Below are 25,939 nucleotides of genomic sequence, written 5' to 3'. Positions count from 1 at the left end.
TTGATATAACAATGAGCATTTCTCTAATGTTGTTAAAAACAGAACATTTGATTATGGTATTTTAAAATAGTAATAACATATTGACTTTTTTCATTTATAACCAAATATCATACACTCATGTAATATTTTTTGACATTTGACCTTCTACTTATGTCCTCGGAGGGTAAAAGTTTGGCCTTTGGAAAATATTTTCTAATATACGGGACATTGTATTTGGCTAAAACCTAAAAAAAAATTACATCGCAAAGTAGAACTTGAAAAAATATCTTAAAATTTAGAGGATATCTTTTAATTGGATCCACAAAGACATATTCCAATGTTTTTTATTTTTTTATATTTTCTAATTATTCAATTTCTACATAGTGTGTTATTTTTTTCTTAATTTTTTTTTTCAAATTTTTATAAAAAATTCATGTTCTCATGTAATTGTTTTTTGACATTTAAGCTTCTATTTAGGTCCTGAACATCTAGTAAAAATTTGTCTGAAAAATATTTCTTTATTCTAGGCCAAAATAAAAAAATGGGACATCGCATAGCGACACTTGTCAAAACATCATGAAATTTAAAGAATACTTTTGCATTTGATCCATATGGATATATTCTAATATTTTTCTATTTTATAAAATTATTTTGTTATTTTTCTAAATAATTCACCTCTTCAATACCATGCCATTTTCTTTAATTTTCACAAAGAATTCATAAAATCATGTATTTTTTTGACATTTGAGTTTCTAGTTATGTCTCAAATACCTAGTAAAAATTTGATTCTCAAAAAATATTTCCTTCTATGCAATGTACTGTTTTTTTGGCCAAAATCCAAAAATTCGTGCATCGAAGAGTAGCATTTGTCAAAAATATTTTGAAATTTTGAGGATACCTTTGCATTAAATCCACATAGACATATTCCAATATTTTTTCTATTTCAAACTTTTTAAAATATTTCTGAATTATTGAGTTCCTACACAATGTGATATTTTCTTTTTTTTTTCATATTTTATAAATTTTCATAAAAAATCATATACTGATGCATTGTATTTTAACATTTGAGCTTCTAGTTAGTTAGGTCAAAAATATATTTTTTATATTTGATACATTATTTTTAGCAAAAATCTAAAAATAGTACATCTCATAGAAGCACTTGTCAAAATGTTCAATTATTCACCTCCTACAGTGTGCTATTTTTTTAATTTCTGAATTTGTTGGACATATAATAGTGTTTTTCTAAAATTTTAGGATATATTTGAATTGCTTCAATTTACAATTCCAATATAACTTGCTTCAACTTTGAACAACCAAATAGTTTGAACATATTAAACATATTAAATTACAAATGTATAAGTCCTTGAAAATATACAACCAAATCTCCTATCCAAATGTCATTGTCCTCAAGTTGATGATACAGTTGAGAATTTACATGATTGATGATTATATTTAAATTGTTAACACCTTGAAGACTCATTCTTATTTTTATCACTATATGTTAATTCAATTCTTGCTTTCTTCTACCATGATACACCATGCTTTTTGGATGTAATATAATATGATCGAAATCTAATCATATCTAATATTGTTTGCTTCTCATCGGAAATTATTTTATCTTTGTAGGTGTTTTTTAAGGTGCATGTTGTATAAAATTTTTCACAAATTAAATATGAATTAGCATTAATATATCCACATAAATAATGTTTTTTTATTATCGAACATGAAATTATCAAAATATAAAAACATCGACATAAATAAAGTTTTTTTTTTTTTTACAAATCTACTATAATTGTCTCAAAGGATGTCTGCACTTAAAATTCGATACTATCGATCCTTGTCCTTCGTTTTGATAAGTTGATCTTCACCAATATTTATCATAATTAATTTTAAACTCTTTTATGATAGATGTAGAACTATTTAGTAACCTTCCTCCATTTTAATCATAAAGGTATTAATATGTAAGTCTCGAACATCCTTACGGTGAACTTTGTATAATGACAACTAGGAAAAAAATGTAAATCTTTTTAATTTTAGATATCGAAATAAAACCTCCTTTGTAATTTTTTTTCTTAATTTTTATATGCATTTATTAAACTCGTACATAATAGGGGATCTAACAATAATCTAGAACAATTTTACAGCCTCTCTGTCTTGCTCATAAGATTTTTAGATATATGAACTATGCAATAATCATGCTCTTAGGAAGATCTCTTTAGTAGCTATAAGAATTTTTAGATTTTGGTAACTAATAATAATCAATTTTTTGCATCCCAAAATACATATCTTAATTGATACAAGAACCACTCCCATGAATTCTTATACTCAATTTCTATCACAGCAAATACAATTAGAAGTAATTTATTATATCCATCAATAGCTATAGCCATAATCAAAGCACTAGGATATTTGCTTTAAGAGATGTATAGTATTGATACCAAAAACATATCACATATATAACCTAAAATGTCTAAAGCAAACTTGGAAAGCTCAAAAAAAAAAAAAATGAAACTATTATTTGGACATGAGTCTTATAGTCATGTAGTTTTAACTCCCTTAAAAAATAAAATTTTATTAATATATGACTGATCAAAGTCACCCCTCTCCATATTGAGAGTAATCTCCTATGCAAGATAAGCCTTTTTCTATCAAACAACTTCGTTTTTTTTTTTAAATATTAATAATAATAATCTTTAAAGTATAATTAATATTTATCATAACTTAATTTTCAATTTGATCAGTGATGAAATAACTACTACAATCCTTATGATCCCTATTCAATCTTGACAAATTACAATCGTAATCTTTATGAAACTTGATAATTCAAAAACTATCAGTTCCTCCATGATCTACTATCATCCATTAATAATAAAAAAACTTTACAATTTTCTTTTATCTTATAACTTCTAGTTGCAATATGTTTAATCTTAAAATTTATTCGAATGACATAATATTTCAAAACTTTTTGAAACTCAACCTTATCTAGAAACACATGTATAAAGACATCACTTGAGTTATAAAATAATATATATTAAGTAAATTCAAGAAAATAACTTTTATTTCATTTAGATCATTGTATGAATAATCACCATCTACATCGAAAGAAATTAGCATGTTTAACAACACACCATCATCTTGGCTATAATCATATTTAACAAGCACTTGTTAAATTTTATCATACATGTCCTCACTTAAAACAACTTGCTCACAAATATTAGAATTTCAGTCATCTTCAACCCCTTCATGTATTCTTTCTTCGGTCAATTTAAAGATATCATCACTATCTTCAGTTTCATTATCATAAAATTGATCATTCAAGTCTATAAAAAGAGTTTCAAAACCTGAGCTATTTGACAAATGACTTTTACTCAAACTTAATGGATCATGTAATATTTGTCTATCAATGTCATTATGAATTGAAAATCCTCCCTATAATAAGATGATTCAAAAGAAAATAATATTTTTTGCATTTCATGAAATAATATAACACTAAAATGGGTGTTATACATTAGTTTTTTTTTTTTTTTTTTCATTTCTAGCAAAATATCATGCACTCATGTAATGTTTTTTCACATTTGACCTTCTTAGGTCACAAATACTTGGTAAAAATGGGACCATCAGAAAATATTTCCTAATATACGATATATTATTTTTAAAAAAATCTAAAAATAGTGCAACACATAGTAGAACTTAAAAAAATATTTTAAAATTTAGATGATACCTTCAAATTGGATCGAGATTGACATATGTTAGTGTTTTTTTTTTTTATCAGAAATTTTCAGCTTCTACACATTATGCTTTTTTTATTTTTCAAAATTTCACAAAAATATCATGGACTCATGGAAGTTTTTTAACATTTGACCTTCTAATTAGATCCTAAACATGTGATAAAAATTTGGTTATAAAAAATGTTTTACTAATATGTGATGCATTATTTTTGGCCAAAATTCAAAAACAGTGCATCACATAAAAGGATTTGTCAAAATACTCTGAAGGTTTTAGGATACCTCTTAATGGGATTTGGATGGATATACGTTATTGTTTATCTAGTTTAAGATTTTTTTAATATTTTAACAATTTTAATTTCTATATAATGTATTTTTTTATTTTTAATAAAAAATACCATGCACTAATGTATTTTTTTTTTTTTGACATTTGAACTTCTAATTAAATCTCAAATGTCAATGAAAATTTGACATTAAAAAAATATTTCCTTATATGCAATGCGCTATCTTTGACCAAAAAAAAAAAAATAGTACATCAAATAGCAAGACTTATCAAAATGTTCTGAAATTTTGGAGATAGACATATGTCAATGTTTTTCTATTTTATGGAATTTTTCTATATTTTTTTATAAAATTTTAGCTCTTGAAAAGTGTGCTAGTTTCTAATTTTCTAAGAAAAATTAAAGTTTTATAAAAATATCATACACTTTTGTAATACTTTTTAACATTTGAACTTGCAATAAGGTTACAATCACCTCGTAAAAGTTTGACCAAAATATTTTCTTATATGCGATATGTTATTTTTGGCCAAAATCCTAAAACAATGCATCATATAATAAGACTTGTCAAAATATACTAAAATTTTGAAGATATCTTTGAATTTTAGATGCCAGTGATATTTCATTTCAGGAAATTTGTTCAATATTTTTATAATTATTCGGCTCATGCAAATTGTGTCATTTTTTATTTTTGAAAAACTTTTTAAAATTTCTATAAAATATCATGCACTCATCCATGTGTTTTTTTGGCATTTAACCTTCTAATTAAGTCCTAACACATGGTAAAAATTTGGCTATAAAAAAATATTAGTAATATGTGGTGCATTGTTTTTTAACCAAAATATAGAAAATAGTGCATCACACAGCAGGACTTGTCAAAAATACTAGATGAACCTATGTCAGTATTTCTTTTTATTTTAGAGAATTATTTCAATATTTTTCAGAATCATTCAAGTCCTACATAGTGTGTCATTTTTTAATTTTTTTTAAATATTTTTTTAATTTCCTCCAAAATATCAGACACTTATGTTTTTTTTTTGACACATGACATTCTAATTAGGTCCTAAATACTTAAATAAAAATTTGGCCATTAAAAAGTTTTACTCATATGTGTTGCACAGTTTTTTTATCAAAATAAAAAAAATAATACATCACATAATTGGACATCTCAAAATGCTTTAAAGTTCTAAAATGTCTTTGAATTGAATCCAGATGAACATATTTCATCAGTGTCTTTCCATTTTAAAAGATTTTTTATTTTTAAAAATTATTTAGGTCTTATTTTCTAATTACTAAATATTTTTTTAAATTTTCTAAAAATATATTATACTCATGTAATGGTTTTCAATATTTGAGGTCTCAAACATCTTGTTAAAATTTGATCATCAAATTTTGTTTACAATATATGATGTATTATTTTTAATAAAAATAATAAACAGTAACAAATATATATATATATATATATTCTTTTTTTTTTTATAATCTCATTGTTTTTTATTCAGACAAAAAGATAACATAAAAACCTTTGATTGAAAAGCTTACATATTCTACAATGAACATCAACAAGCCAATTGTTTTAAATATCATAATACTATTCATAAAAATCATATATATATATATATATATATATATGTAATATTCTTTTTTATTTGTGAATTCATATCCTCATATATATAATTGTTTTCCGTCACATCAAGTCGCACGCTCTCCCAAACGCCGTGTGTGCGCCTCTTTCGGCGTTTCCTTGCTCCCCAAGCCATCGCCGCCTTCTTGGCTCGCCCACCAATCTCCGGTCTCCGATCGCCCGCCCCTCGCCCCTCGGTCAGCGATGGACGATAGCTGTGCGGTGTGTGCCGACGCCCTCGAGTGGGTGGCCTACGGGCCGTGCGGTCACCGGGAGGTTTGCTCCACCTGCGTCGTGCGTCTTCGGTTCGTCCTCGCCGACCGACGCTGTTGCATCTGCAAGACCGAGTGCTCCTTTGTCTTCGTCACCAAGGTATCATGCCCTATGGTTTTGCCCCAGTCTATTTCTTTCGTCGATTGTTCTTGAATCGCATCGAGATCTGTTTGTTTCCGACTAAGTGGGATTTGGCCATGGAGGTGGAATTCTTGGTTAAATATCGATTGTTACAACGTTTTCCCCTAAATCTTGATGAAGTTAGTTATTTTTCCTTGGTATAATTGTCAATTTGTTGTAGAAATTTTGACCTTTTTTTTTATCTTATTCGATTTTATTTTATCCTTTGATCTATGTTCGAATAGAATTAGGATCTGATGAGCGTAGTCTTCTGCTGATTCTTTCATGATAGTAGATATAAGAACTTGGATGAGATCCGTGGTCTATTATTTCCATGAATAATTTACATTTATATATTATTAACTTGTTTAGTTTTCCCATGATTGTTGCTTTGAAATTAGATGGCTTTTTGATTTACAGGCACTGGGCGATTACACGAGGGTGGTAGCTGATTTCTCAGTCTTCCCAGCTAGTCCAACAGAAGGGCAGGTGGGGCAATATTGGTTCCATGAGGATACACAGGCCTTTTTCGATGATGTGGATCATTACCGGATGATAAAGGCAATGTGCCGGCTGTCTTGTAGCGTCTGTGACAAGAATGCAGAGGTGCAAGGTGGCGAGAGTGCAAAGAGGAGGATCAGATTTAGGAGCATAGAACAATTAAATGGGCATTTGAGGCATCAACACAACTTGTTTATGTGCAATCTATGCTTGGAAGGAAGAAAGGTGAGGTGTCACATAATGGGTTTAACATAATAAGTTGCTCTCTGTTTTGATGGCTTGTTAGTGTATTACTGTCTGAACTGATGTGGCACGGTGAAATTTTGCTCAATTCGTAATTTGTTGCTTTGTTTATATACACAAAACATATCCTGTTCTAAGTAAGTGGTCATTCATGGTGACATGTCTTCATACATGTTTTAGTTGACTTAGCTCTTAGAGTTGTTATATTTAGATTTGTGTTTTTTTAATGAACAAGTCTTGAGTTCTGCTTAACCTCTCTTTATCTTGAGATTGTGGAACTATGGAAGTCAAAATTAGAAGTTGGAACAAAAAGACTGGTCCGTGTTTTTTCTTGTTCATGCAGCGCTGGAACATCGACAGCATTCTCTCTGTCCACTTTCCTTTCTACTTTTGCACAAAATTTTCCTATTTGATTCAGAAATCAATTTTCCTCTTTTTCTTCAATTGCAATAAAAGTGAAGTGCTTGTACAGAATTTATGAGCTAAAATGGTGAAAAGAGAGAGCAACAAGAAGAGTTAAGTTATGAAGCAATCAACAAATAATTCTTTCCCCATCTCAATCCCTTTGTGACTTTGTCCAAATCTCTCTCACCCCTTTCTTCTTCCTGTCTGGCTAAAGCTCAGACATCATAAGGATTCTCCTGTCCTCAGTCTCTCTGTTCGACAGTGTTAGAGTCGGGTACCATTGTTAATACAAGTAGCGATTTGTATACTGACATGAATTTTACATATAATTTTATAGTTCACTAATTTTTAGTTTCATATTTAATGCTAATTTATTAGTATGCTATTATAATGGTTCAACCTTGAGTCCAACCCCTGTTCATTTATATACATATATGAACCTTGAAACTCATCTTTTTCTGGTTTGATGTCTGGTCCATTTTCCCGAGCATTGATTCCACTGGCTTTGGCCAATATTTATGCTGTTTTGAAATTGCTTCAGTACCTTTTCTGTTTGTTTCTTCAATTTGTAGATCTTTTCCCAGTTTGATGTGATAGATACTTCTATTAGGAACATCATTGACATCTCATTCTTTGTCATGAATTTGTGCAGTTAGGTTTAGCCATTCTTGCTTTCATCAGGACACAAATTCATTAGCAATCATGTTGATTGTTGGAGCTTGTGTTAGAATGTACTTAATATGGCAACATTTTAGCAGGGGCAGCCTTCTAATGTGTTTCCCTGTATTTTGGCCCTCTAGGAATTGTCTTGTAACTTTCTCATAAAATTATAGTTCTGGTATTTTGTAAGTCATTTCCAACAATTTCTGTAATGTCGTTGCATTTTTTTGTGAGTCATTGTTGGATGGTTGGGAGATGGAATAAACTGTTTAGCAGGGGCAGCCTTCTAACACATTTACCTATATGTTGGCCCTTTAGGAATTATCTTATGATTTTCTCATAAAATTATGGTTTTGGTAATTTGTAAGTCACTTCCAATATTCTGTGTAATGTAAGTGCATTTTTTTGTGTTTTTGCTGGATCATTGGAAAATGGAACTTTCAAGCAGGTATTCATTTGCGAACAAAAGTTATACACTAGATCACAGCTAAATCAACACAAAAGCACTGGTGATTCTGAAGTGGATGGCAATGAGAGTGAACGTGGTGGCTTTATGGGCCATCCTACGTGTGAGTTCTGCAGAAACCGATTTTATGGAGATAATGAACTTTATATGCACATGTCAACAGAGCACTATACCTGCCACATTTGTCAAAGGTATGTTTTCTTAATTTCATTAGATGAATTATCTTGAGAACGTTATGTAACATTTGCCACAATCATTTGCAGGCAACATCCTGGACAATATGATTATTTTAGAGATTACAATGACTTGGAGGTAGTGTTATAAATCTCTATTTTCTTGTAATTTTTGAGGGATGCTAGATCTACTGCAACTGTAATTGAAAACACTTATGTAAGACTTTTAAGCTATACATGCTCTTTTCTTTTGTGTTACATAACAGATGCATTTTCGCCAAGAGCATTTCCTTTGTGAGAACGAGGCGTGTTTAGAGAAGAAGTTTGTTGTTTTTCAAACTGAATCAGAGATGAAGGTGCGATTATGTTGATGGTCCTACTTCTGTATTATTTTTCTTTTCATTTTTAGATACTATCATATTTTACAAGACACCTTCAAGGCTAATCCTCTAGTTAATGCATCTTCCAGAGGCACAATACTCTTGAGCATGGGGGGCACATGTCTCGTTCTAAGCGCAATGCTGCACTCAGGGTATTAAACTAGTCCTGATTTTTTCTTTCTTTCTGCTGAAGCAGTTTTTCACCCGAAGTAGTCTATAATAGTGATAGTTCTTTTATCTATCAGTCATTACCTTTTCTTTACTTGGGCCTCTGTTGTGAGGTATTTATTTGTCTCCTTTTATTCCCTGATGTTATATTCTTCCATTCAGATACCAACTAGCTTCAGATATCGACGGAATGAACAAGAACAACGCCGAGGAAGAGGTCACGGATTTCGGCCTGATCCTTCTGGTGACCAGCTATCTATGGCAATACAAGCCAGCCTTGAAATGGCTGTAGCTGATGGGAGATTTCAGGATTCTTCTTTTGGTTCTCGTATGAATGCTGAGCATGGGGAGACGAGGCGGGCTGATGCAGTCAGGAATTCATCAGAAGTCTCAAATGTTAATGCAGGTTCAGAAGCACCTTTAAGTACTCCATTGTCACTTAGCCAAAGCTCCAGGACAACACCAATACTAGAAGAATCGTCTTTCCCTCCCCTTGGTGATAGAGAGTTACCAGAGCCTTCTTCTAGATATGCTCAAGCTCTCAGTCAAAACTCTAGAAATGCGGTCAAACTTAGAGAAGAATCATTTCCTCCTCTACCTGGTGCAACTAGTAAACCAAAGCCAATTCATGGATCTGAAAGTTCGTCCACAAATACTTTTGCTGCCCGTATTCAGCGCAACAGAGGCTCTGTAGTTGTCAACTCTGCTCCATCTAGGCCACCAGAGTATCATGAGATGTTCCCATCCACTTCTCAGTTGAGAGCCACACCAAATTATGGTTCCACATCATCCACTTCAACAAGTTCTCAGTTGGGAGGAAAACCTATAAGAGAAAATGCACATAGATCACCTTCATCCTCCAGTACAGCTTATAATTTGGATACTGTTAATAGGATGAAGCATTCAGCATCAGCTCCTAACCTTGCTGAGGGATCATTTTTTAACCAAGCTGTTCCTGGTGTGTCTTCTGGTGCGAAGGGAGAGGAACCATTAACTCAAAGTAAGCAATCTCTTACTGTCACAGGGGATGTCTACACTGCCAACAAGTCCTTGGTTGAAAGGATTCGAGCTGCCTTGGGGATGGATGATGATATGTATGGTGCATTCAAAAACTTATCCTCTGAGTATCGTCAAGGCCAAATCAACACATGGGAGTACCTTTCTTATGTCGAACAATTTGGCTTGTCGCATCTTGTTCCTGAACTTGCTCGGCTCTGCCCTGATGGTCAGAAACAGAAGGAACTAATTGATACCTACAATGCCAATTTGCAGAACAAAAGTCTGCAAGAAAATGATGGCAGCAGTCGTGGCGGTAAAGGTAAGGGAAAAACAGTAGCTCGTGCTCAATCTAGTGCTAAAGATTCTTTAGCTGATGACTTCTTGGCTTCTGTAAGAAAGCTACAACTGAACCAGAAGCCTCAGGAGGATGAGGTGGAGGTGCTTTCAAAGGGTGGCTACCGAGTCACCAAGGATACATTTCAAGTGTCAGCTAAGCAAGTTCATGGTAATTCAAGTTCCGTTGATGTGAATTCCACTGGGAAAAGTACTGATAGGGAATCCCAAACTGGTTCAGACGTTGCAAAGCAAAATTTAGCTAATGAAGCTAGTGGTAAACAACGTAAGAAGACATCAAAATTTCATAGAGTTCGTCTGGGTGACAGTTCAGCGACTGCACTTCTCGATCTTTCTCGCAGGGATACTAGCCCTGAACCTACAGAAAACAGAACTGCTGGCGATGGGCCGCCCGATGGTGTGCCGGTCCGTGGTGTTTGGCGAAGTGGCGGTGCACATAGACTTTTTGCAAACTCCAACAGGAATGCCTGAAAACTGACAACCTTCAATGGTGAATCCGAGGTCAGGTTGTGCCATCACCGATTTGGTGTCAGTATGAGGCGTGCAGGAAGGGCATAACTGAAGCTCGTCGCCTTCGAGAGTTGGAAATGGTTGCAGGATGGTTTGTGGTTTGCAACCTGCGATTCTTTTTGCAAGTGTAGTTTATGTTCTCGATGAGCAAAAGTGTTTTGGATGTTTCCTCAGATACAATGGTCTGGCTGAAAAATATTTACAGGTGTAGAAGTTTATGTTATTGGGTGCTCCTTTGTCTCAGCAGAAACTACGGGCTGATACTTTTTATCTTTGTTTAAAACATATTTGGGGTAACATTTTCTTGAATTCCAAACTATGCGGTTGTTTTCCTAGCTGGGATCCAACTCTAAGCACGAATGTAATCCAATAAATTGTGCTGAAATTTATCTTAGATTTCTCGTAGAGAGGAAACAGTTTACAAGAAAATTGTGCAGAAAATATTTTTTATGATTATAAGATGATTAAAAAAAAAGAAAACCCATTGGACATGATACAATTTGGACACAGACGAGAGTCTTGAGGAGGAGCTCAACGACGATTCACAGAGACACCCCCCCGGTGTCTCAACAGGTTCTTGTAGTACCGGTTGTCCAAGCTCGTCGGCGTCGCGGCATCCAGAGACACCGTTGTCGGGTCACCGCTATTGACGTCCGTGGTCCTGCGGCCGGGCGGCGCTGAAGTTGTACAGCCGAGGAGCGAAGGAGGTGCAGTGGGAGCGGCCGATGGAGTTAGTCCCAGAGAGCGCTACAATGTCATCGAGCGACAGCCCCTTGTCGGCGAACCGATCCCTGACGTTGGGCAAGGGGATGTGGTTGAGAGGCTCGGGTTCCAGAGAAGCTCTTCCGTCGCGCCGTCCGGCGGGCACGGAGTAATCGACGCCGCTGGCCAGGTAAGCCGCGTCCCGGGCAGCGAAGGCGACGATGTAGGCGCACGAGACAGTGCACGGGCGGTGGGCTTCGATGGCCGCCGTCGCCGCGTCGAACACTTCGAAGCTGCATGCTTTGCTTGTTGGACAGTTCCCTTATCCACAGTACTGCTAGTAAGCACAAAAATAAATATATGTTAATGTTATAAAACAATAGATTAATATATATCATTCAAAAATCTTTTATCTGATCCATAAAGACACCATAGTCGAATCTAAAAGAGTAATATCCATTTACAAGAAAACTAGATTTATCTTATCCTTCTTAGGAACAAAAGATAAAATGAGAAACAAAAGATAAAATGATAGAAGATATGTAATATCTTAATAATGTTATATATTCCTATGAGTCAATTTTATCAAGGTCATCTCTTAATAAATCATAACTGAATTTACTTTATATTGATTGATAATCACAATTAGAATTTAATCGTATCGATAATATATCTTATCTACTCTCACTTGACCCATTAATTAGTAAGATATAAAGAAAATCTAAAATAAAATAAATAAAATAAAATTTTATTTAAAAATAATTTTATTTAATATATTATAAAATTTTAAAAATTATATATGCACACAAATTTTATAAAACATGCCAATAAACTAATAAATATAATATCACATTAAGTTTGACTACCAATACAAGTTATAATGATTGTATATTATCAATATCATACTTCTTTTTATTTACTATAATATTATTAGACCTTCCTAATATAGTCTAAATAATCTATGTAATTTGTCTTGCCAACACAATTTTATTACCACATTCAACCATAACATATACATATATAAATATATAAATAACTTTAATTATGTAAATAAGAATATCAATTATAATGTCACTCAGACATGTATTCTCATATCTTTTATGGGTTGCTCACAAACCTAAGAACATGAAATTCTAAGTGAATTATTTAATTTACAAGGGATAAAACTATCCTGTTATTAAGAACTCTAATTGTCACTCCCTTTCTACAATCGCTATGTGAGGCGTGGCTAGCTGTGCATGATTGTCGCCTACGCGAGGCACCGTAGCCATCATTTATGGTCGCTACGCGAGGCACGACTGCCATTACCGTGCATAGTCATCACTTGCGCGGCCTCCCCACCCATGTTGTGCACACACACACTGCTCAACAACCCTGCGACTATGCACACATGTTGCCCAATGATGTCGACCACGACTAGCAGATGCCATCGCAGGGGCATTGCTATAATTATTGCAGTCGCTATGCGTAGTGACAATCGTCGTAGCCACATAGGTAGCAACGCTGCTGCTGCCACCATAGGGTTATCGCACCCCATAGTGCTTGTATTGGGTATGCAAGCGTTGCCCACAATTGGGCAAGTAACCACTGAACGTCATCGCCCTTAACAATATTATCATTGATAACAAGCTATCAACAATGGTCCATCGATCAAATACGAGGAACCTTGCATTGCTTGCAACAAACAATAAGACAGATTGAATAAAAAAGTAGATTGACAATACAAACAAATCAGTCAAGCATCATAAATCAAAATCGAATAACATCTTTTCGTAAACGAAACATGCTAACAAATAGATCTAAAGTATTTGATTTTACAAACATAGCCCTTATACTAATTATAAGTATAAAAATTATTTTTATGCTATTGTTAGACAAAAAACTTTGATGATAAAATCTAAAATTAAATAATAATATATTAAATTTATGGTATGTACCTTTCAATGTCATTCAGAAAGTTTTTATTTGATCTACGGGTGCATCATCGTCGAATCCAAAAGCAATACGATACCGATCTACAATGAGAACTAGACTCATCTTCTTCTCTCTTTCTATTCTTCGAAGGATCGCTATGAATAATGAATTAGGGACAAATGAGAGATAAGAGAAAATATGTAATCTCTTATTGATTGATTCACGTTACTAACGGAAGATAGGATAAGATCTACCATCTCTCACTAATGTTACATATATCTGTCTCTACTTATTCACATATCTGTATATCTACATCTTCACTTTGAATCCTTAATAGGTCCTATATATTTATAGACAAGAGTAGAGAGTCTAGGATAAGTAATTAGAAAAGTCATTTTCTCAAGGTTATCTTAAAGAATCCTATCATAATTGGACTTTCTTTCTATTGACTTATAATCATAATCAAAATTTAATTATATCGATAATATATCATATTTAAATAGATAGGATCATATAATCTAACAACTAGGAGTCGAGTCAAGTAGCAACGAAGCATCACATCTCTACAATAGTTACACATCGATCACCCCCTTAGGCCATGCATTGCAAGAATCCACCAAAAGGAGGAGAAGAGAGAAGAACATGTAAGCGGTACCCTAATGAAGCAGTCATTGAAGTGTATTCTAATAAGCCCAACGGTGACGACTCTCCCTCGATGATTACATCTTCACTTAGAATCCTACGTGAAGGGATGTTAGATTATGCGATATTATTTAAGATATATTATAAATATAATTAGATTCTGATTATAAAATAATATGACCTCTTAGGAATAAATATTAGAGAAGATGTGTTTAGTTTTGCTTATAGATGGACATTATTATAACATTTGAATACGATGATGATACGCTTGCATATCGGATAAAGACTTTTTGAATGATATCGAAAGATATACATCATATATTTGATATATTATTATTTAATTTTAATTTATAATATTATTTTTTTATATAATAATAATAAACTATAATTTCTATACTTACCGATGAAGCCATAAAGAGGGTAACAGCGATGAATAGGATGAAACAAGAAAGGAAAGTGACACGTATTCTTTGCTCAAAAGTATGCCTATGGTGGAGTGAGCTCGCTCTGATGCATTGGCATGCATTCGTTTATACTCTCTTCCACGGAGAGAAGAGAGGATCAAATGGTTGATTAGCTGCATGTTTATAGAGTAAGCCCACTGTCTTCATTTCTCGACTGTCTCCAATGGATTGACCTATTCCTTGCGGTGTGTTGTTCATGCATTTGGTGGAAGAAGCTTCTTGCAGCTTGCATTTTGCTGTCTTTACCTCTTTCTTGTGAACTACGTCTCTGACATGAGGCTTAATAACACTCTTAAATTTGATGAAGTATAGGGCTTCACTAGACTCGGTCATGCTAAGATTTATGAGGCGCAAGAGGAACCAGTCAAATAGCAAGTGTCATGTACAACCTATTCTCCAAGTCCAAAGATCTTAATGTTTAGATTAGCCAGTATACTGCTGTTTAGCACTACCAATCATATCATCACCCGAGATATATAGTTCAGGTGCCACTATTACAAGCCTTTTCTTTTCCTATGGTTATAGATTATATTAGATCGTTCATTATCCTTACTATCCTTTTTATGACAAGAGAATTTTATATTATTAATTTAAGCATCGAAGGGATCATCAGGTCTGAAAACCTCATCCAACCTTAATCTTCATACAGGTGATATCTTGAAGTCACCTTTGATCATCTCAAAGGCATCTTGAATATTTTTGTACATATGGTTTCAATCACGTCTGTCAATGATATTTTTCCTTAACATATATCATTTCTAACTCAATAATAATTCTACTAACATTATTTACGAATAGTCATTTTCTATTCGAACCCTTACCATATTTAATATTAACTTAGATATAATAACTTTTATCATGATCCAATTTAATAAAATAATTAATCTAAATCATAATACATTCATACATCATATTATTCATCATAATCATTTTCTTATACATAGTTTGATCAGATCTAATCATCTTCTTCTCACTTATGCTAATTGATAAGAAAGTATTCTCCAAGGTTCTTATTTGGTAAAAACTTTAAAATTTTACTATAGAATCTTGGATTTAATTCCCACCTTTGCAAACAAGACTTGTCTTGCATCATCTTAATCCATCTTACCTCTAATCTCGTATTTTCAAATGAGATAAGACTCATTAGCTTTGTCCTTTATATATATATATACTATTTTTTACCTACCTTCACATAATAAACTATTCCTAACACAGATGCCATCCATTATCTAATATGTCCTATTTTTTGTTCCAACCCTGACAGAGATTTGTATGCTTGTGGAAGTCAGCTGTAGGGGAAATGACAAGGAAATGATGCAACTGATGCAAAGCCATTCATTTATGTCTTCCAATAAGAAATCTACTTTATTAATCTGTTGACTGTCTCTAATGGATTGACATATTCCTTGTTTTATTCATGCAAGTAATCGTTTCTCCATGGGTTTGGTTTCATTATTAGCTCCATATTTGCCTTAAAATGTGTAATAAAACAAGCATATACTGCCGGAAGAAGTTTCTCACTGCTTGCACTTGCTACAATTAATCTCTAATATTTGTGGAAGATGACATGAACCTTAAGACACATTTTACAGCTTGCACTTGCCACAATTATTCTCTAATGTTTGTGGAAGATGACATGAACCTTAAGACAGATTAATGTTTAAACTGACTACATTAGATTATACTCAAATAAAATATTATTTTAATTCATATGTGGAAACTGTTAGAGCTAGCCCAGATAATTTGGCAAAAAAAAGATAATAAAGTAGAAAAATAAAAAAGATAAGAATACCATATTTACGTGGTTCGATCAATTGACCTACATCCAAAGATAAGAAGGAGCAAAACTCTACTATAAAAGGGATAATTACAAATGCTTTAGAAAAATATTCCTACGTTATAAAATACCTTAAATTACTAAACAAGAAAAGCTCTTATTTATAGTTACAATAAAAGATAACAAGCTTGATTTTCGACTATATGGAACTTATCAAACTAACAGAAACCACTAAAGTCTATAGGAAATAGTATATTGAAAAAATAGAAAACTTTAACCAAAAGAAAAAATATCATAATAAAAATATATTAAAAAAATTTAATAAGAAAACTCAATTTATTTAGATATTTTATAAAGATCTTTTTCTACTTGAATTAATCATAATCCTTTAAATAATTTAAATCTATCACACTCCTAAATGACTTACTAATCCAATACATAATTAACACGTATATCATAAATAAAGCCGGCATTTGACTTGTGTACAAGGAAAATGTTTCTTGCAAGAGACTCCCATCATAAGTAGCAAAGCTTACAGATACTTAGTTCTCGTGTATAAGGGTGACATGAGCCTTTGACTATTCAATCGTATTGACTATTGTTCCACCTAATCCATATATTATCTCCACCCTTCTCTTGAATCAAACCTGCAACCATCTCTGTCATGGATTCTCCAACTCTTACGATTGATATTATTAGATCATAAATATCACTCTAAATCATCATTACAATGGAAACTTATGATAGAGATAACAAGTTGTTGGATATTGGAACGTGGATAAAATGTAATCCATGAGAACACAGACTTCACAGCGGATGTAATCGATGATACACACGGGTCTCATATACAAATCATCATCATCATCATCGGTTCACGACCCAACACTGCTTCCTGATCTCCCCATGGCTTCCGGTGAGCACGTCGATGGAGGCCATCTTCACCATGGCCGCGGCGAACTTGGCAGCCCAAGCTGGTCCATTCTCGGCGTTGCAGCTCACCGTGCCCGCCGTCAGTGGGCTCGCCTGCAGGGTTTGATCGGAGAACAGCACTCCCCGGTGCGTCAGAAGGTTCTTGTAGTACTGGTTGTCTAGCCTCGTCGGCGTCACTCCATCGAGATGCACCGTGGTTGGGTCGGTGCTGTTGATGTTGACGGTGGCCGGCGAGCACTGGCTCTTCAGGTAGGCCGCCAGGGCCGGGTCCATCGACGGATCTTGAGGCTGGGAGGGGCTGAAGTTGTACAGCCGCCCGGCGAAGGAAGGACAATGGGAGCGGCCGATCGAGTGAGCTCCAGAGAGCGTGACCATGTCGTCGAGCGACAGCCGTTTCTTGGCGAAGCTGCTCAACAGATCCGTGACGGTGAAATTGGGCAAGGGGATGTTGCCGAGCACCTCCGACTCCAGGGAAACTCTTCCGTCGCGCCTGCCTGCGGGCACGGAGTAGTGGATGCCGCCGGCCAGGAGGGCCGAGTCGCGAGCCGCGAAGGCGATGATGTCGGCGCATGAGACCGTGCTCGGGCAGCGAGCTTCGAGTGCTGCCTTTGCTGCGTATATCACTTCGAAGCCTCGTAAGCTCGGCTTGTTCGCCGGAGACTCCTTCTCTGCCTTACTCCACGGAGTAGAGTCAAGAAGCACCGAGGCATCACACCCCTGATCAAAGATACATATATACTGCTCCTTTAGCTCTCAACAAGAAGCTTGAAAGCAGCGGAGCAAGAAAGCTTACCCTCACGAAGCAGTCATGGAACTGCATTCGGATGAGCCCGGCGGCGAGGCCAGGGTTCACAGCCACCGCCATTTGAACGGTTGCCCGCACGATGGACTCCGCGAAGGGGCATCTCTCCTTGTAGAAGTCTACCGCAAGGGAAGCATACGTTGACGAGGCCATGGCAAGGATCAAAACCACGAAGAGGACAGAGCGACCACGAGAGATGACACCCATGGCCGCCTTCAGTTCCTCCTCGAGCAAGAACGAGAGCCGGAGAGAGAGAGAAGACGATAAGGATGCGAGGTACAAGGGTCGGCAACATGCTTTATAGACGGCTTGAAGAGATCCATGGCCAAGACGGAGCTCGGTTTACCGGGTAAACGTGACGCGCATCGACTGTCTCGATTCGTCGTGGTAGATTACACTCGCATTGACAAAGTAAATGAATGTTCTAATGCAGCGTCTCCATCAAATGGCTCGGGATGGGATTCATGCAAACAAGCAATCACAAAGCACGTATCTTGGATGGTCAGATTTCGCTATCGGCACTTGGTCAAACATCGTGATTGATTACTCATGGTTGACTAATTCCGCAGGCACATGCTTACTGGCGTGTGTAATTTGACGGTCCGGTCGAGCCGGATCTGATTTCGGTTCTGTGTAAGGATCGATCAATTGGGCTGTCACGTTGTGTGAATGCATGTAGCCGCTTCGATCCAACGGTCAGCGTCGGAACGGCGCCCTCGTGTACGGTCCAACGGCACGCCGACCGCAGGTCGATAGGCTTGTTTATTAATTCATGTGGGACTCGCACCCTGATTCATACCTCTCTTTTGGCTGGAAAGAAACCACCAGGTCCCACATGATGACATAGACATCATAAACCAGTGCTCTTTGAGTCCGCCTGCCGATACGTGGGGACCGGAGAAGGGTCCCGTGGTCGCAACCAATAATTTGCCTCGTATCGCCACCGTCCGATCCGAAGGGGTAAAACAGTCATTTCGGCAAGTTATGAACTGGGAACCGTCTGATGCTGATCGAGCGACGGCATCCGCGGCGAGTCCTAACAGTGTTATGGTCATTAAGCGAAAAATTATGCTGGATTTGAGGGCTCACAAAAGTGGAATTAAAGCAGTATTAACCGAAGATTAGTCAATAATAAGGGAAATTGCAGAGTTTAATTACGGATAAAATGATAATCGTTGGTGTTAATGTCGGTGTTTGGAATTTAAAGTTCGAACGGCCAAAGAAAAGAGTACTACGCCATGAGAACTTCGAAGGGAAGCGAAATGTGTTACGAGTACCCAAAACTGAGACAGGGGAGGAGATCAGAACCCTCGATTTCTGCTTGCCAATTTAGGATTTTGTAGGATTGGTGCCGTTTGGAACGAGTTGTCGGATCTCTAAGTTCGATTTGCGCGTGTTTCTTGATCGAATCTGGGCGGTCATGGAGGGATTTGCTTGGGATTACGGAAGAAGATCTTGGTTTATGGGTTTTTGCTCTGAAATCAATTGAGCGTGGATATGTCCGTGAAGAAAGTTTTGGGCTTTTTGATTGTTCACCGGCGTTTTAGCCGGGAACCAGTTGCTCAGCGTTTCTTCTCATCCGTGCACCATCTAGGTCTTCTGGCCTTCTTCTGCAGCTCAGCAAAAGAGTTTAATGTTCTTGGTTAGGGCTCGATTGTTATGAGCCGCCACCACCACCTAAATGGGATTTCTTTGTAGGAGGGTTGAGTTCTTGCTTTGTTTCTAAATGATGCCATTCTTATTGATGTGAGTTCTCTCTCGATCAAAGAACAATTGTTCATGTTACATGCTTGCTTCTCCCCTTGGCTGTTCTATATCACCATCTCAAGAACTTCCTGTGAATTAAATTTCCGGAAACAAATCAAAAAGAAAATGAACTGCTAAAATGATGGCCTAACTATTGACTGGAATAACAATGAATAGAAGATGCGGAGAGTCCCAATTTCCTTTCACATCCATAAATCCAAGAAATCAATTCAACCATACTACTTCAAAGAAATTCAACTGAATTACTTGGTGGAATTCATTCCAAACATACATATTTGCCCGATAGACATTTTATCAGTTCCAAGAACACAAAAGAGAAATAGAGATGATGCAAATGAGTTAGCGTGAAGGAGATGCAAAGGCTACATGCAAATTGGAAGCAAGTTGGAGACACAAACTTTATACCAGTTCATACACATATGCAATGTCATACAACACCACAAGGACACCTTGGAGACTTAATTGCATATGGACTTACTATCAAAATCCAATGACACCCATGAAGCATAGATCAATTTCATCCACCGGCTTTCTGCACATACTTGAACTCAGATAACTACACGAACCATCTCTTCCAACTGCATTACATCGACTTCGTATCCTCAGCAAGGCGAGGATGCGATAAGTTCAATATAATTCACGACATGCATGGTTTTGATCGTGATAACATGCCAACAGGTCCAAACAGGAGAGCTGCTCTATTCGGGGACCTGACTTGAGGAAGGTGAGTACTAGTGCGGTGAAGCAAGCACTTTCAAGAGGGAAGCAACAAAATCCATCTGGGTTTCCTCATCGATCGTCAGGAACAGGGGGACATGCACAAAGAGAGATTTGATTCTGTTGTGTTCTGCAAACCGAAGAGAATGATAGTATACAAAGTTGCAAACGAATCGACCAGCATCATCGGAAGGCATTACATCATACCCCATCTTTGATAAGCCCTTAACAATTTCACTGACAGGAAGAGAAGTCTGCAGCAGTCCATAAGGGAAAAAACATTAAAGTTCTAATGATTTAACAAACTAAACTGTAATGGCATTTGACGTCCTCAGAAAATAATTATGCCATCATGTATTTAAATAACTTCTAAAGATCCTGATGTTTCAAAAATGTCTTCTAAGAGAAAGGTAACAGGAGATCTTGTCGATGCAGAAATTTTCATACTGATAATCATAATGGTCAGCATACCTCTCGAACACGTGAGATGCTTCCATCAGAAGTTACAACTGGGGCTCTCTGAAAAATGAACAGCGGAAGGCAATGGATCATAGAACAGTCATAAAGTAAAAGCATGATGCACAGCTAAATGTGCTTAGCACATCTAACCTGAGGTTTCCATCCCATTTCATCTGGACAACGAAATGTAGCCTCATTGACTGCTTGATTCTCGATAGCAAACCTTGTAGCACCACTATTTACTCCAAGATGCAGCTGATAAAACAACATAAACCCAAACAACAAATGTGTGAAAAGACATGATTGAAAGAGAAACCAGGTTAATTGAGAAAAATAATCACATGCAAAGATGGACGCTAAGGTCCAAGTACATAATTAGAAAGAGAAAGAGCAACAGGAAGGATGATGATCAAGATGCTAAAAGAATGCAATGGGCATAATGAATTCATTTTTCACCAAGATCAAGTAACACCTGTAATATAGCAAAAACAGTACAAGTTTCACATCTGGCTCCAGTTGCTTTATTTCAGGATAACTATAATTACAGACTTATGAAATAATCAAGCATTGAAATCTTAAGTCCAATGGGCAGAATACCCAACCTGAAAGCTTCTGTTGTATAAAAGACGCAATACATGATGGTTTTGCACCAAGAGTTGTTGGATGGAATTCGTATCGATGGTTAGACACCAAACTTCCAGAACCTAATTTTAAACCCTAGGTGTCTTCTGACCTATTTATTGGCATACTCTGTCTGAGCCACATTATTTGATATAGAAAATCTAATCTCCTTACTTCTGGTGAGTAAAAATGGGATGATTCAAAGAAAACAAACTGTCATAATAGCAGTTCTGCTAGCAAAATTTGTTGATCAACATCATAAAATTATTAGACTAATTGCTGTCATGCTGAAAATACCAATGCTTTGTGTTTTCCAATATGGGACCTCCCAAACAACATCAATTCGACTACACTCGAGATGTAGAAGAAGTTGGTTAGTGTTTGGTAAAAACAAAACAGGCTCCATGGGGTTGAGTTTTTGGATTCAAACAAAAGATAAGAACAATAAGCATAATAAGCTGATGAATACCTATAAAATTACTATAATCATATATTGTAATTCTACATTGCCACTCGAAGATAGCAGAATGAACTGAGTGGTTTACCCAAATGATTTGCCCCCTTTCTGAAGTTTCTTTGTTTTGCCCAGCCACAGCAAGCTGCAATACTTCATAAAGTTGAGGAACTGCCCCCTCTCCAGCTGTCTCAAGAACATTGCAGCTCCCAAGAACAAGACCTTCAGGCAATCCTTTCTTTTGCATGAACCCCTTCAGGTTTCTGACAATTATCTCTGTTGGATTCTCAGACACCCCATGGAACTTCTTAAATCCAGTCACATGAACAGTTACAACTGATGGCCCTTCCGAACCCATTCGCCTTTAAATTTTCAGGTATAATTGATTGATGAAGTCTTCCCTTGTCTGCTGCTAAACGTATGCTTTGTTGAACAGATGGAATGTACGTACAAGATGAACTATATCATGTCAATAAAAAAGAATCTCTTTTGAATGTTACATGCATTTCTGCATACTGAGATATAAGGATCCCAAGAGTCCTCTAAAGAAGAAAATAGCATCAACAGAATAAAATTATGGCCACTGGATGAAATCATGAGAAAGACCTGAAAGTGATTTGTGCCCAACCATCGACGAGAACATGTAAATGGTCCATAAATAAGAATCAAAACAATGAGTTCGTTACAACTCATCCCAGCAACCATATTGGCAAACAACAACCATTACTTGGTTCTAGTATTATGATGAAGAACTAATAAAACCCTCGCCCACTGTCATCCACAGACAACAACCACATTCTAAAAGAGAAAATTCGTGTAAAGACGAAAAACAGAGCAAAAAGATCAAGAAACCGAGAGCCTATCACGAAAAGATGCCATCTTTCTCGAATTTTGACGCCGATCGATCGACCAAACAACCAAAGTTCTCACCTCGGAGCCTCCCGGGAAAGTTCAAGTAAAGGCGAAAAACAGAGCAAAAAGATCAAGAAACCGAGTGCTTATCGCGAAAAGATGCCATCTTTCTCGAATTTTGACGCCGATCGATCGACCAAAGAAACAAAGTTCTCACCTCGGAGACTCCCGGGATCAAAGAAACGGCAGACAGCAGTAACCCCGATCTTTTCGATAACTTCGATTAAATTGAACTTCTGGCAGTGGTGACGAGAGAGATCAGAATCGGTGACGGGAGGAGAAAAGGGCAATGGAGGGAGAGAGATGCAACGCAGAAAGGCCACGGATTCCTTCGTCGGATCGTAGGGATGAAACGAGACGTGATGAGATTGGGGAGAAGGAAGAGTACAAATATCCAACGTGCCAACCTCGGGTCAGGTCAAAAATATGACGTGGCGATTTCTTCCTCCCTCCCTCGCCCTTAATTAGATTAACGAATCGGATTATTAGATTGGTTTGCCCTCAAATAAAGTTGCCGTAACTGACTTGTTATTAACCCAAACAATTTGGTGACACCATCCTAAAATTTTGGTAATCCTAAATTGAAAATGTATATCTAAAATATACTTCATGCTTTATTAAGAATTTTTAATATTTATAAACATAAATATCGTCAATATATCACTTAATTCTAAGAGCCCTTTCAACTTTTACCATATACGAATTTTTTTCTTTTTTTATTATTCTTTTTCTTCTTTTCCTTCTAATAGTTATATATCTTTTTTGTTTTTGGGTGAGGAGGAAAGTGCTTTTACATCTTTGACATGATAATGATAAAGCCAATTAGTTTTGCTGTAACATATAATTTCAAATATTAAAATTATTTCGATAATGTCACTAATATATGTTACAATCGATTTGATAGATTCCATAACTACAATAAAATTGTATATAAGTGACATCTCAAATGGAAAAATAATAATATAATTTTAAGAAAAAAAAAGATTCAATAATGACCATGTCCTTTTGTTGAGCCATTAGAAAAACTTAGGATGAACAATCACATGACTCCATGTCGATGAAATAATTCGATATAAAAGTGCATATGATTGAGGATGTGATTCATGATTGCATATTAAGTCAATGTGGGTCTCACAGTCGATAACGAAAGGAAATATATTTTTTACTTTCTTTGGATGTATCAATTATTCCAAAAGAAATACTCCATTTATTTTGTATCAATTATGCATATAAGGATGTATCAATCAATATTTCATTAAATTTTTTTTTTCAAAAAACATGAAATATATCAACTTCACCAATAATACATCAATAGTACTTATTGATGATTTTACACTTATCCTAATTAATAAATCATGAAGATGTTACTTAGCCTAACGATATTAGACAACGGGGCTTTTTAGTAAAAATAAAATATTTTAAAGGGGTTAATTATATATTTTCAAAAGATATATTAAGATTTTTATATTTATAAAAATAAAATATTAAGATTTAATTCAAAAAATAATTTTACAGAGTTAAAAATAAAAAATTTGTTGGAATAATATACTTAAATATTTTTGTTTTTATAAATATAAAAATTTATGTAATTTTTGAAAGTATAAAGATGATAATATTAGACACAGAGATAATATATAATTAGTCGGGGGACGGTTACGATAATATGCATTCGATGAAATTTGAATCGCGGTTTGAGCCGGTCATGCGTCGCGATCTCGGTGGCTCCGCCGATCGCACGGCTCTGCTCCGTTCGACTCCGCCCGCTTCCCGCTGGCTCTTGATCCTCCCGTGAGTCTCTACTTCTCTCTCTCTTCACCAATCCTTACTAGATTCCTGCCTATGATTCTTGATCTGTTTGGATCTTTCTTCTTCTTCTTCTTCTTCTTCTTCGGAAAACCCACACTGCAAACGAAAAAGGGTTGCAATGATTTGTTTGAAATTGTCCGACCACGCGTATTTGAATTCGGTTCATTGACGGAATCACTGCATTACTGACGCCAACAATTGTTTGATGTATTGCTGCAAACAACTGTTGTATGCCCTGTCCTACAGATGAGTAATAGGGTAGGGACCCAACGGTGTTCCTCTGCCATCACCATATGTTGTGCCTCACTTGTGCTTTGGGGTTCATGCTTCCTGTCCTGATGACTTTCCAAGTTAGATGCCTATGTTACTACACTAGTGCGAGTGCAGGTGGCTCCGAAATGGGTGATCCCATCTAGTAATATTTCAAGCTGCTTGAAGTGGGCATTGTGCTTCTTTTGCTTGATGTCTAAGGTACTTTGTACCTTGATCTGCAACAGGATGATGACTGTGAGGTTTATGTGTAGCATGAAGCCATCGACACTAAAATTCTATAATTGTAGACCTTTAGCTATAGCCATCAATAATTTGACTGTTCATGGAAGCCGTTCCTGCTTCTTGAATTGATGAAAGCCCTGATAGGTGATTTCAGGTCTTGTCAGATTAGTTTTATTGTCTTTTTCTCCTAATGCCTATAGAATTAGTCAAAATCAAATGACTTTTTGATGACTTGTTTTTTGCTTGTTTTGGAAACAATTAACAAGTGACCTACCTATTTTGCTACATTGTAATATCATAAAATAGAGGACCATGACAATCCTAAAACTTGGACAACCATTAACATGCATAGCGCATAAAGGTAGGGCATCCAGTAAAGACATCTATGTACATTAAGGTCACATCTGAGCTTTGTTTATTGTAGGGATTTTCCTGTAGCCAAATAATTAGGTTTTGAATAAATTATCTTTTTGTAAAAGTATTAATACATCTAAAATCATAATGACTTACCTGAGCTGTATGAATGAGAATTTTCTATTGAGGCTCGTAAAATTTGGATAACAACTGATTTGTGGATCCCCTTTTAAGTATGGTTTGTTTATTATTGTTTCATCACCAT

At 35.7% G+C, this 25,939-nt stretch overlaps 4 protein-coding genes across 6 annotated transcripts; 1 reads left to right on the top strand and 3 right to left on the bottom strand.

Annotated features, from left to right (window-relative positions):
• The first annotated feature begins 5,688 nt into the window (after positions 1-5,688).
• LOC135582941 (uncharacterized) lies at positions 5,689-11,193 on the top strand. The gene is made up of 7 exons (XM_065120578.1): positions 5,689-5,978; positions 6,420-6,725; positions 8,257-8,465; positions 8,538-8,586; positions 8,714-8,803; positions 8,917-8,979; positions 9,158-11,193. The coding sequence occupies exons 1-7, from the start codon at positions 5,811-5,813 to the stop codon at positions 10,817-10,819; spliced, it is 2,547 nt and encodes an 848-aa protein (XP_064976650.1). The 5' UTR covers positions 5,689-5,810; the 3' UTR covers positions 10,820-11,193.
• A 308-nt stretch (positions 11,194-11,501) lies between these two features.
• Positions 11,502-12,990, bottom strand: LOC135619750 (peroxidase 5-like). The gene is made up of 2 exons (XM_065122037.1): positions 12,869-12,990; positions 11,502-11,853 (listed from the first exon to the last, which is right to left on the bottom strand). The coding sequence occupies exons 1-2, from the start codon at positions 12,988-12,990 to the stop codon at positions 11,502-11,504; spliced, it is 474 nt and encodes a 157-aa protein (XP_064978109.1).
• Positions 12,991-17,024: 4,034 nt separating this feature from the next.
• LOC135619021 (peroxidase 5-like) lies at positions 17,025-18,363 on the bottom strand. The gene is made up of 2 exons (XM_065120577.1): positions 18,081-18,363; positions 17,025-18,004 (listed from the first exon to the last, which is right to left on the bottom strand). Exons 1-2 carry the CDS (start codon positions 18,294-18,296, stop codon positions 17,222-17,224), a joined length of 999 nt encoding a protein of 332 aa, XP_064976649.1. The 5' UTR covers positions 18,297-18,363; the 3' UTR covers positions 17,025-17,221.
• A 1,877-nt stretch (positions 18,364-20,240) lies between these two features.
• Positions 20,241-23,390, bottom strand: LOC135619020 (uncharacterized). Of its 3 annotated transcripts, XM_065120576.1 has the most exons (6): positions 23,177-23,390; positions 22,199-22,530; positions 21,183-21,287; positions 21,045-21,092; positions 20,781-20,827; positions 20,241-20,703 (listed from the first exon to the last, which is right to left on the bottom strand). In XM_065120576.1, exons 2-6 carry the CDS (start codon positions 22,463-22,465, stop codon positions 20,646-20,648), a joined length of 525 nt encoding a protein of 174 aa, XP_064976648.1. In that variant the 5' UTR covers positions 22,466-22,530; positions 23,177-23,390; the 3' UTR covers positions 20,241-20,645. The 3 variants fall into 3 exon arrangements, with proteins under 3 accessions (XP_064976648.1, XP_064976647.1, XP_064976646.1); XM_065120575.1 differs by having other exon boundaries at positions 20,241-20,827; positions 22,199-22,566; positions 23,177-23,389; XM_065120574.1 differs by having other exon boundaries at positions 20,241-20,827; positions 23,177-23,389.
• Positions 23,391-25,939: the final 2,549 nt, after the last annotated feature.

The sequence above is a fragment of the Musa acuminata genome, chromosome BXJ2-8, assembly GCF_036884655.1.
Source record: "Musa acuminata AAA Group cultivar baxijiao chromosome BXJ2-8, Cavendish_Baxijiao_AAA, whole genome shotgun sequence".
NCBI lineage: Eukaryota > Viridiplantae > Streptophyta > Magnoliopsida > Zingiberales > Musaceae > Musa > Musa acuminata.
Note: the sequence above shows the minus strand (reverse complement) of the source record. Positions and strands in the feature narration are given on the sequence as shown.

Coding starts and splice junctions, on each gene's coding strand:
- LOC135619750 (XM_065122037.1), bottom strand. CDS start 12,990: ATGGCATCTGCTAGTCGTGGTCGACATCATTGGGCAACATGTGTGCAT. Junction 11,854..12,868: donor GCAAGTGATGACTATGCACG/GTAATGGCAGTC, acceptor CAAAGCATGCAG/CTTCGAAGTGTTCGACGCGG.
- LOC135619020 (XM_065120575.1), bottom strand. CDS start 22,465: ATGGGTTCGGAAGGGCCATCAGTTGTAACTGTTCATGTGACTGGATTT. Junction 21,093..21,182: donor AAATGGGATGGAAACCTCAG/GTTAGATGTGCT, acceptor TTCATTTTTCAG/AGAGCCCCAGTTGTAACTTC. Junction 20,828..21,044: donor GCATCTCACGTGTTCGAGAG/GTATGCTGACCA, acceptor GGACTGCTGCAG/ACTTCTCTTCCTGTCAGTGA.
- LOC135582941 (XM_065120578.1), top strand. CDS start 5,811: ATGGACGATAGCTGTGCGGTGTGTGCCGACGCCCTCGAGTGGGTGGCC. Junction 8,587..8,713: donor GAGATTACAATGACTTGGAG/GTAGTGTTATAA, acceptor GTTACATAACAG/ATGCATTTTCGCCAAGAGCA. Junction 8,980..9,157: donor AGCGCAATGCTGCACTCAGG/GTATTAAACTAG, acceptor TCTTCCATTCAG/ATACCAACTAGCTTCAGATA.
- LOC135619021 (XM_065120577.1), bottom strand. CDS start 18,296: ATGGGTGTCATCTCTCGTGGTCGCTCTGTCCTCTTCGTGGTTTTGATC. Junction 18,005..18,080: donor TCCATGACTGCTTCGTGAGG/GTAAGCTTTCTT, acceptor ATCTTTGATCAG/GGGTGTGATGCCTCGGTGCT.